The sequence below is a fragment of the Ziziphus jujuba genome, chromosome 2 (assembly GCF_031755915.1).
Source record: "Ziziphus jujuba cultivar Dongzao chromosome 2, ASM3175591v1".
In the NCBI taxonomy this organism is placed as follows: domain Eukaryota; kingdom Viridiplantae; phylum Streptophyta; class Magnoliopsida; order Rosales; family Rhamnaceae; genus Ziziphus; species Ziziphus jujuba.
This window is the reverse complement of record NC_083380.1, coordinates 24669510-24681540: the sequence shown is the minus strand read 5'-3', so window position 1 is coordinate 24681540 and position 12031 is coordinate 24669510. Positions and strand designations below refer to the sequence as shown.

At 35.4% G+C, this 12031-nt stretch overlaps 1 protein-coding gene across 1 annotated transcript; it reads right to left on the bottom strand.

Moving 5' to 3' along the window:
* Positions 1–7743: 7743 nt before the first annotated feature.
* On the bottom strand, positions 7744–12031 carry LOC107419164 (SNAP25 homologous protein SNAP33). Its single transcript, XM_016027909.4, has 6 exons — positions 11822–12031; positions 10263–10870; positions 9044–9137; positions 8738–8868; positions 8329–8426; positions 7744–8126 (listed from the first exon to the last, which is right to left on the bottom strand). Exons 2-6 carry the CDS (start codon positions 10752–10754, stop codon positions 8027–8029), a joined length of 915 nt encoding a protein of 304 aa, XP_015883395.3. The 5' UTR covers positions 10755–10870; positions 11822–12031; the 3' UTR covers positions 7744–8026.

Genomic DNA, 12031 nt, shown 5'->3' with positions numbered 1-12031 from the left:
TAATGATAATTGCTTTAAACTAATCTAGATTTCTTTTTTTTTAATGTGGTCTGTAACTGAAAGAACCTCTTATCTGTGTAAATTGGTGTTTTATTTTTCAAACCAGGTGAGACTATGCTTTTTTTATGTTCTTTTTGGGATGAAGAAGGTGAGAATATGTGTATTTCTGAATTTTGGCATTCCACAGCTCACTTACTAGCTCTGCAGCTTCAAGAAGCTCATCCCGCAATATACTCGCAAGGACTTCCATCTTAATAGCTTGCATGTTTTCAGTCTGTGTATCCAAAATAATAATAAAAACACAAATCAATACCTCACTAAACAAGGATAGAAGAAATTTTGCATATCTAATTAACAAAACAAGTAGCTTATTTGGGGACAAAGTTTCAATTTTTTTTTTTTCCCTGTGCTGAGTGTTATATGTGGTTGGGTTCAAAATGATATTTTCAAGTCCACCAGCATTAATGACAACATTTAATCAAGTGCACCAAACATGTTCTTCAAAATCAAAAGGGGTCAAGTGTTAATACCATGAGGAGAAAGGTCTCATCCACCGGAATTAATGCCTTTTTTTTTTTTTTTTTTTGGTTAACTGCCAAATCTACCCCTATACAATAAGAAAAGGTGATATTTCTTTGTTATTTCCCCTGCCTTTTTTTTTCAGCTTTTCTTAACGAGTTTAGTTTCAGCATGACAAAAGTTGCTTAAATATTGATTTTTCAGTCGAGTCATTGTTTTATTGTTTTGTGTTGCATCTCCAAAAAAAAAAAAACAAAAACAAAAACAAAAACAAAAACAAAAACAAAAAAAAAAAACAAAATCCTATCTTCATTTCCTTTAGTTACAAATATAATTAGAAAAACAAGGCAAACAAAAATTTCCCATTCATTTAAGTACTCATATGTACATTTGTAATACATCTAAACTTAGGCAAATATACTTATTAGGACAAGGTGGTAACATTTTATCTTTCAATAGTCCTTTGACACACTGAAACATAATGCATTTAATAAAATGGAATACCAACACAGATAATATGTTTTAAAAAATTTCAATACCAAAAGTCAACAGAATAATAAGAGTAAATTACCAAAAATTAGCAATAGCTACTCAAGAACAAACAATGCTTCGCTGTGGATTAATAAAAGTTACTCTCATCTTATGAATACACCAAAACCCAACTAAATTTTAATGCTTCAACAAATTCAAGACTATCATGATTGGAAATCAAATCAAATCAAATGGACTGAGAACCAAGCTAACAAACAAAGCAAAATCAATTAAATAGCTTCCAAGACACAAGCAAGATTGAGAGCCTAATCAGAAATTGAGGATATAAAAAGAACAAAAGATGTGAGATAAAATGAGAATATACTTCAAGATAGATACCTCAGGAATTCTAAAATACCTCAACCCCTAATAGAGTATAGGTAAAATATTGATTTGTGAATATTAAATTTTTCATAATCAGAGTAGTTAGTAAAAATCCAACTTAACAGTTTTAGTTTTATGTACTGATCAAAATATATATAAATGATTTTCTTTTTATGTGTATATATATATATATTGTAACACCCCGTCCCAAAGTACAACGGAAATTTTCCAACTTTGATCGTTGACCGTTGACTTTGACTTTGACCGTTGACCGAAGGGGTCAAAAGTTGACTTTTTGACTCGGATGGAATTCTAGGTTGACTGAGGCACCGTTACGAAGTACACATTGTCACGAGTTCATAGACTAGTAGCACGTTGAAAACAGAGCTACAGTTTGAAAGATATGAGCAAAACAAATTGAGGTCCAAACTGTCCAAGGGATGCCGGAATTGACTTTTTATTCATGGAAAGTTGAGCTTTGACTCATGCATGGTTGTGAAGTACTTGTCGATATGAGTCCGTAGACTAGCGGCACGTCCGATTTGGACATGTGGTCTGGAAGTTATGGACCTGTAGAGTTTTTCCAATACTGTATTATTTAAATATTATTTTTAAACGTGTAACGATGTACCACGTGTGACTTAATAAATGTGACCATGTGTCACCATGTTGAGATGCCACATGTCAACCATGCTTAATACTATATTATTTTATTATTGTTGTTTTATATAATAATATTATTTTTAATATTATTTAATTATTTTTAATTTATTTCTTTTTATTTCTTTTTCTTTCCTTTTCTTTTTCTTTTCTTTTGTTTTTTTCTTTTTTTTCTTTTCCCCACGTGGGAAAAAAAGGCCACGGGGCCCGTTCTCCTTCTTCTTCTTCTTCTTCTTTCTTTCTTTCCTTCTTTCTTCCCTCCCGCCGGCCTTCTCTCTCTCTCTCCCGTGTTCATCTTTCTCCAACCACCACAAGCCACATGCATGGGCCACCGTCCAAGACCACACGCCGGCGAGCTCACCAGCCAAATTTGGCGGCCGGCCGGCCGGCGACGCACCCAGATCGGGCCGGTGAAGTCGACGGCAGCGGGTTGAATTTTTCCGGCGATTCTCGCCGTTTCCGGCCAGTCCAGTCCAAATTGCCACCCCTCTCCCCCTATTTTAGGTCTTCTGATCCCAAATATGGCCTCCAATTTCCAAAATTCGAAGTGGTTTGCGATATACGAGGAATTGAATCTCAGCCGAATCTTTCCGGCCACCGCCGATCGAATTGAGCTCAATGGAGGATCTTAGATTAATTGCGTGCTCCAGGTGAGTGACCCACCTTTAAAAAATATTTTGGGGTAATTAATTATTTGGTGTTTAATTGATATCTGCAATTATGCTCATGTGGTGAAATTTAATTATAATTGTGGGAAAATTATTATTTTATAAGTACGTATATGATTGTTGGTGCTAAACGTAAATTTTGGGTTATTCAAAAACCCCGATTTTTATTATTTGATTTAATTTTATTTATTACGCATGAGCAAGGTATTTTCAGTAATAATCGTATGTGGTTTTAATATTATTTTTGGGCATAATTGGTTTAAATATTTTAAGAAAATTATTTGTTTAAATTGGTGGTTTTAAATGTGATAATTATGCCCGTGGAATATTATTTGTTGAACCTCGTGTTTTGAAAAAAATTATTTTTATATTGTTATCGATGGTTTCGTACCGAGTATGTTAAAGGAAAATATGTGGGATGGTAAATTTGAAAATTGGTATATTTCCCACGGTGATTTTGGAAAATCGATACGGTTATAATTAATTTAATAATTATTTTAGATGCACTCATACAGTATTGGTGTTTCGGTGTATATGTGGTTAGCGCGCAAGTATTATGTCTCCCGTGAGTTGCCATTGGACTGAGGGCAGGCAAGTCTTATATATTGCGCATCAGCCGCCCTCCTCCTTGGCCGGGATGACGATTTCAGCAGTGGTACTGTCAGGACGCCGAAGTGCCGTTTGCAAGTTTTTCTCTTTAATCTCCCGCCAGTCGGTGCTCGGGACGCTGGGTATCGGAGGGCATCACTGGTATATGGTGTGGTGCGTCAAGTATAAATTTTCGGATAGAAATTTCAAACCCCAAAGTATTCAAAATTTATTTATTATATCTTATTACATTTTATTTATATTGGGGTATTTATCTATTGTTTATTAAATTGATTGATCCCTTGGTTTTCGGAAAATACGAATATCGGATTTTGTGAAAATGTTTTAAAAGGGGAACATTTCCAATGGAGTGAATAGTGAGGGTTTTGAGAGAAAATATTACTTCAATTGTTATTATTATTTATTTATCTAATTGTTGGTATTAATTAAATTCCTCTATTTGTTATACAATTAATATTAAAGGTGTTCAGTAGATAGGATCACTCACTGAGATGAGTAGCATCTCACGTTTTTAAATTCCGTTCCCCTAGGTCCAGGTTGGGAGACGTTGATCGTTCGGGACGAGCCCAACGTCTCAGTTCGTTGCCGAAAGTTCAAGAAGTATTTCTTCCCTTTTTCCTCTCCATCTTGTATTGCTTCTTTATCTGTCATTGTATTAATTCCACATTTATCTGTATAATGCTCTGCATACTGTATTGGACGGATTTTATTAACTACGCACTGATTTACTGTTATTCTTTGAAGTGCTGTAAATTTGTGGAAACAAATTGTAGTAACGTGGGAGGAATAAGGGGATGTGTATAGAAGTGTGTTTTCAGTACAAGAAATTTATGGTAAGTCCTACCCTTAGGGGAGATGCTGCCGGATTTTCCATTGGAAGGTTCGGTGGTATTTCCCTGGGATCAGGGCTTGTCTAGGGTTTCGGTGAGGAATTTTGGACGGGTCCTGACAGTTGGTATCAGAGCTCTAGGTTCTAGTATTCCTAAGGGACTGTGCATTGTTGTGCGTCCCATCCACGTCTAATCTCTTGTTTTACCCGTCTTAAAGTGTTCTTTCCGTATGTCTCGAAGCAAATTCATTGCCCGAGTTTGAATAACTCTAACCTTCGAGGGTGTCAATTAGAATCATCAATCCTAACGGGGAATTCCTATGGCCTAGTCAATGGTCGAGGATTGCCTTTTCTTTTTGAAGGTCAAGTAATGGGGCAGATCCAATTCTGTGAATCTTTTTGGGATTCGAAGTGGTCCTAGATATGGGTTGAGTAGTTCTTATGTTTTTGGACCACTAGCATAAAGGAGTAAAGTTAAAGTGTCTCAGCTTACCTGAAGTGGTGCTTCGTGGAGGAATTAGGAGGCCTTTGCTGTGGTTAATTTTTGTCCTTGTCTCCAAGGAGCTATCGGAGAATGGTTGTTAAGGGTCTATGGCCCAGGTGGTTGATGCCAAAGAAGATGGTGAGCATTGGAACCGCTAATAGTGGGAAGCAAATCGGAAGCGTTTTTCTCAACAAGTTATCTGGATTACGACCGTAGAAAGGATTTCAAATCACCATTGAATTGGCGTTGGACATCGACCTATTTCAGTACCGCCGTATCGCGCGACTCCATCAAAGTTAAAGGACTTAAAGGGTTAGCTGCAAGAGTTGGTGAATAAAGGTTTCATTAGATCAATCTTATCATCGTGAATGGTATCCGTTTCATTCATGGAGAATAAGGATGATTGCCTAAGGGTGTGTATCGACTACCAACGACTTAACAAGATCACCACCCATAGTCGATACTTGTGGTCGAGTATGGACGTGTGTCAATCAACCTCAAGGTGTCAAGATATTTTTCCGATCGATTATTAAAAATTAAATACTTTTCAAAGTGATATTTGAAATTAAAGGTATTTTTTGTTTATGTTCGTACATGTATTTGTATGTTATATTGTTTGATATTATATTGCATATACTGCACCATACGGAGGCGGCGAACCAATGTGGTCCATGTAGAGCTAGCCGCATAATCATGTTGCCTACGAGTCCATGGGATCGGACGGCCAATATAGGCAACCACCCTGGTTTGTATTGATAGCAGAGTGTCGGCGACAGCTGGAATCATGGATCACGTAGCATGTTAGAAGGATATCATTGAGTTCAAAAGGAGATCCTAAAGAAAGCACGTGATTCAATGTATGCGATACACCTCAAGGGTACAAAGATGTATGGAATGCTCACTAGATGACATTATGGTTTGGCACGATAAAGGAAGTTGCAAGATTCGCATAAAGGTACTTAAGTCACCGACAAGTAAAAGTGGGGAGTAGAAACGTTTGAGGTAGTTTCAATCCTTGGCCATTTCCGTGTCGGGTGGGGAGATGTAAACATGGATTTCGTGCTTAAACTATCGTTCACAAAGAGAAAGTACGACAGCGTTTTAGAGAATCAAACAAGATCCGGATAGCGATTAAAGTTTTACTTGGTTGTTGATTTAAGGATGCATGCTTTAGAAGCACTTTATGGTTAGCGTTCGACTGTGACCAAGACTTGTAGATTGTGTTCTCGTGGTCTAGTTTGAATATCCTTAATTAGTGGGCATGAAAAGGAAAGTTGCACAAGAGGAAAGTTAAAATTCACTATTAGGCGTGATGGTAGTGTAGTGACAGTGGATGAGGTCTCTATTATACTTGCTAAGTTAAGCTGCTCAGGTTCGGAAGAAGAGATATACAGTTGTGTTATACAGACACACTTGGAGCGAGACTTAACGACTGCATCGCCTTCCACCGCAAGTCATTGGACGGGTCTTGACATATATTATTACTATATACAAATAAGTAAAAAGGAAATTAATTATTAGTTAAAAATATAATAATAATTTTAATTTTGAAATTATCGAAAAAAGAATACAAGAAGCTATCTTTAAAGCCTTCTTATATTATAATTTTTAAAAGAGATGGATTATTAAAGAATTTAAAATATATAAATTTATCAAATATTATATTCAATGAAAAAAAAAATCTCCTATAAACTAAACATTGGGGTTTAAAAGCAATCCCAAAAAGTATATTAAATCATCTGTCTAGTATTTATTAAATGTATAAACAATAATTCTAGAGATGGGACGAACCTATTTATAGGCCTAGCCCCCAATCTTTTGCATTTTCTCATTTTTCAACGTTTCTCTTTTTTTTTTTTTTTTTTTTTTTTTTTTTGGATAGATCAACTTGTACATGTTTATGTACGGTAATTACGTGAAAAATTATTAGAATAAAGGTATTTGGCCCCCTAAGATAAATATAGTTAATTCAATTCCATCTTAATAAATAATAATAGTTTGGATAGAAAGATAGGAGGATACCGCCAGCATTTAATGTTGAGAGTACTGGTCCTATCACTGTATGCTCATATCTGAGAAAGGTGCTGTTGAGAAGTGTTAGTCTCACAGCTACAGGGATGCCTCTTCTTCCATGGAAAAAGAGAATAAATCTTATAGCTCCAAAATGGAGATGTGTGTACCTTCTTTTTTCCATGTATCTATGAGAACTTGGCAGATTTCAAGATCTATGTTGGACAAGAGGGTACAATCCCTTCACCTCTACCTCCCAATCCTATTATCCAGACTACCTCATTACCATCCCATTCTCTTAACCAAGCCACTTCATCAAAGGCTTCTCCAACAAACAGAATAATTATCACTGATGAGATGAGAAATAAATGGAAAGATGGTAATGGTGATCCTCTACCTGATTATGCCGTTGAAACCCTCATGTTAAACAAGAAAATTCATCAAATCCTCACTACACCATGACTGACACTTTTTCAAAACTCGCAGGACCCATGGGATTATATTGGGTCACCATCAACTCCTGAACTGAAAAACTATTCCCCCAGTCATGAGCCCATTTTTGGAAAGGACTAAAGCCTACTAATAAAATAACTTCGTAAAAAGGTGGGTTAGATGTGTGATGTGTGCTTTTTAAAAAGCAATTTCTCTTTGCTTTGATCTAAACTAAATGATAATAGTTTCTTTTTTTATTTTGCTAAGAAAAAAAAAAATATATCTCTAAGTAGTATCATAGAAATCAGACCAATAGTTATACATCACACCATGGAAAACACCAAAACAATACTGAATCCTATCTAAATTTAAACCATAATTTTCGAACTCACAGATATGATTGTTGAATCAGTTTCATTCCTCTAAACTACCATCTTTATTAGTAACAACTAATAATAGTTTAAATATATAATTACATGCGTATTTTTAATAATACTATTTGCTTGAACCTTAGCTAATGTTTATAAAAGTTTTTTTATAAATATTTTTAAGTTAGCCAAGACCACTTTCACTTTTTAAATTAAAGTATAAAAAGTTTATTTTTCTCGTCAGGACAATAAACCAGCAAAAGTTTAAGGCAAGGGATCTAAGAGACAGTATGGGAATTACATGTACAATTTGCTCAACAGAACCCAATTTTTTATTATAGAGAAGATGGAAAATGCGGTTCATTTGTTTATGCATGAGTTAACATTCAAGCATCTCGACAACGGTCAGTTAAAAAATAAAAATAAAAAAATTAACAATAATAGTGATGCTTTCAACTGCAGCTGAACAAGCATTCATGAAATTGAAATACAAGAAAACTTGTCCAAATCCAAGTTTAAGTACATATGAGAGGCCTGAGGGAAAGAAAAACAAGAATTAGCAGGTCTCTCGGCAAATCAGACAACCTGCCTTCTATTTTCCAAGTAGACGACGACCGCGTTGATTTGCACCTTTAATTCGGTCATTAAGTACATCGACATCATCAAAGACATGATCCAGAGCTTTGTTATGCCTGCAATAATCACACAAGTACAATATTAGTCATACTTGTTTTCTCATTAACTAGATAAAAGCTCGAAATAAAATGTTAGAGAGCTCCAAATTCAATTGCTCTTCCAACAAAGTATTTTCATTTGGTGTTCTAAATAAGGGACAGAGAGGATGTAAAAATTTCATATTATATCTATGGAAGATGTCATATTATCTAAACAAACCTCTCAATTTCAGAGCCCATGTCGATGGCCATATCCTTCAGCTCTCCCAAGAGATTACTTAGATCAGAAAAGGCATCATCCTGCTTCACTTTTTCTACCTGTTTTATGACAATCCAGAATTAACAGTGGTAGTACAAAAATGATAAGCACAATCATTTCACAAGCACGAGGAAAGAATGTCTGATTTCAAAAGCTGAGTTTCTAATGTGATAATTCCCTTTTTACATATCCTCCTCTTGGTTGGGGAGACAGTAACAAGAAACTAATTAATTCTTACATCCAGGAGATTTTATGGCGAAAAACCAAAAACAGAACATTTTCAACAAGTAAACATATAAGCACATCCTTTTATCTAATCTCCATATGCCAATTTTCTGTCTGACTGAATTAGTAACAATATAATACAAACCTCAACTTTCTGAAGAGCATCAGTTGGCTCAGTAGTCAGCTTCTGAGTGTTTGAACGTCCTCCGGGTGCAGGAGTCAACCCCAACTTTTCCCTTTGCTCCAAGTGGTTGCCCTTTCTTACAACTTCATCATCTGGATTACCAAGTAATTCAAATTAACAAAAACAGAAGAAAGCATGCAGCAATGCGAGTAAAAGAAAAGATTAGCAACCTAAAACTTTATTTTTAAATTTTTAAAGCTTGATAATATTGTCATATTGAGTTTTATGGCCTAACGATAAATGTAGAAAAACAGCCACATAATTAACCTCTTGTTATGACAGGGCCCCTTATTGGACGAGTCCTCTTAGGCTTCCACGTCTTCGAGAACATACCCCCCAGACTTCCCAGAAGCTTCTCTCCCTGAAATAGCCATCAAAATTGTTCAGCTTACATCTTTAATTTCACAAAGAAAATACTCAAACCAACTGAAGAAAGGCCATATGACAATAGCAATACCAAAGGAAGAAAACTTGATAAAAAGATAACTTTGACAATAATAAGCTACTGCTACACATCATAAGTCTCAAATTAATTTACAAACAAACAGTCACAATTAACAGTGTATCTAAGAAGTCATACAACGAACTCAATGATTCTTCAATTTGAATTTTGCACATCAATACAGAAATATTTAAGATAGAACATGGTGGAGGCAGTTGAGGAGAGATGATAGTGGTGGTGTGAATATCGGCTAGAGATGCATCCAGTAAGAGTAATAGAGAGGCTGAGTTCAGTAATGTAAGGAGTTGAGGAAAGAGTGATGATGCTTAAAACTAAAACACCTTACTAGTCTGCCTCTCCCCCACCCAAAAAAGAAATACTCCATTTTAAGTGATATCTTACTATCAGAACCACCACCACTTTAATTTGATAATTGTTCTTAATGAACAAAAAAGAAGGCAACTAAAATGTTTCTGTTCCCTTGATAATTAACTCAACAATTCATTAAAACATATTCGTTAAGTTCATAGTTTCTGTCTCTTGCATGCAATTTACATAATGAACGGATGATTCTGATAATGTAAAATATGACACTTGATTTTAGATACAATTTAAGAAGTTAAGAACTATAAACAAGACCGACCAAAAACTGTTTGCAAAAACAAGCTTACTATTGTTCATCAACTTTTTGTTCCCAATGCAACAGTTACATAATTGGCATGTTAACAAACCATAAGGGAACAAATTACAAGTGTTATCCTTATAGCATTTAGCCACTAACTTGACATTTGGAATTTGGAATCCACTAGGAAATGGAAAATGGGAGATAAAGACCTTAAATATTTTTGTCAAAAGTTGATTTTCTATAATGTATGTAGTTCTCGTTTATATGCTTTTTTCTATCTTAATTTTCTTCAATCAAACAATCAATTTCCTCATAACTTTCCTCTTGCCAAACATTTAAAGTAAAATCCTTTTCGAAGTTCCTTAAATAGCCTAGATTTTTAAAGTAGGTAGTGATTATTCAGTAAACAACAAACTCACCCGACTAAGATCGTGATCAATGTCAGCAGCAACTGTATGGGTCCTAGTAATCTGCTCACCCTGCTGATGCAAGACAACCAAAGTCTTGGTAGCATCGTCTCTTATGTCCTCTGCAATCCTCAAGCAGCCATTAACTGCCTTTGTAGTTTCCTCAGCCTTGTACACTGCATAATTCTCCAATTCTTGCACTGACTGATTCTCAATTCCTCCAGCATCACGGAAATCATTTTTGTATTTGTTTTTCGCTGCTGAATTATGCAAGTATGAAGAAGAAGAGACTCCTCTTCCTTGCTCATCATCAAAAGGATTGGTGCTGGAATCTGGTATGGCTAAATTAGGCTCAGAAGAAGTCCTCCTTGGGGAAGTATATTTTTGCTTGGTGTCCAACTCGTCATCAGAATCAAAAGGATTTGATCTAGAGGAAGCAGGATATATAGGATCAACAGTTTTATGCTTAGCAACCTTTACAGGAGATTTCCGTAAACCAAACATTTTTCAATGGGTGAAAATCGCACAATATGCTTCCGCAGTCTGGGTAGATATTCAAAGTTCGGGAATGACAATGAAACTGCAAAATTATCAAATCTGCACAGATATCGACAAGGATCCTGGGGAAAACAAGAAAGAAAGAAAGTGTGAGCATGTGTTAACAATAAATACATCATGTGGAACCAAGTTAGCATAACAAGTGCAGCATAAAGGACAATGGAAGCAACAAGCATAGTTCAAGAGCCAATTCCGAGGAAACAAAAGCACAATAATTGAAAGATCCAAAAAGACGGCACAAGAAAAATTATGATTAAGATTACAAAACATATAAAGTGGGGAATATACCCAAAAGCTGTCTAAAATTCCTAAACATAATGGAATACAGTTGTTCTTTGTTACTTTACTTTTTATATTTTTGAAAAGAATCGGTACAATAAGGAACTTTAACAGAAATAAAATTAGAAGATATATTAAAAAAATAAAAAATAAAAACCCAGAAATGAACACGCTTCGAAACCTAGATACCCATTTTGTTCCGTTTGTTTGCTGAGAAAATATGGAAAAGAAAAGAGACCTAATTCTAGAACTATCCCCCCTTTCTTGACATCCAGGAGAACTTAAAACTCCGCTAGAAGAGCCAGAAACAATAATTTGGCACGGTTGACTTGACTAAGACAACCAAACAACCACAATACCAAATCGAAAAGTCCACTATATCGTAGTTTCCTTCATTTTCTCGGCAAACAAACATATGTTCAAGGAGAATAAAAAAAAAATCACAAAACCCAAGATTCCAAACATGTAAACAGCATATGGGTTCGCCAGAAAAAGCCCGAAAATACCAGAAAACATAAAGAAAATTAGAGTGAGGTTAGACAATACGATAATAAAGGGAACATTAAAAAAAAAATAGCGAAAACAAATATGAAAATTAAAGAAAACCCAAGTGGAAAGGGAGATTGAGGAAGAAAAAAAGGATCAGACAATAGATTTCAGAGTTCAAACAGACAAAACCCAGAAACAGAATTGAAGCAAAAAACCAATCAGAGCAAAGAAATGGAATTGGGTACCTGAGAAAGTTCAGTTAAAATGGTGAAAAATCCTGGAAAAACTCAGAGTTAATGAAGACCCAGAAGAAGTTGAATATCTTTGCCGTAATGGAGGAAACGAAGAGAAAGAATTTTAAAGAGAGAGAGAGAGAGAGAGAGAGGAGACTTGGCAACGGATACAAAAACGCGGAGCGGGCAGGCCACGAAGTCTTGAAAGTGGAAATTGGTGAG

What these genes read in the sequence shown, in the direction of transcription:
- LOC107419164 (XM_016027909.4), bottom strand. Translation starts at nt 10,754, where the DNA reads ATGTTTGGTTTACGGAAATCTCCTGTAAAGGTTGCTAAGCATAAAACT. An exon ending in TTGATCACGATCTTAGTCGG is followed by an intron (nt 9,138 to 10,262) that starts GTGAGTTTGTTG and finishes TGGCTATTTCAG; the next exon opens with GGAGAGAAGCTTCTGGGAAG. An exon ending in ATGCTCTTCAGAAAGTTGAG is followed by an intron (nt 8,427 to 8,737) that starts GTTTGTATTATA and finishes GTCATAAAACAG; the next exon opens with GTAGAAAAAGTGAAGCAGGA.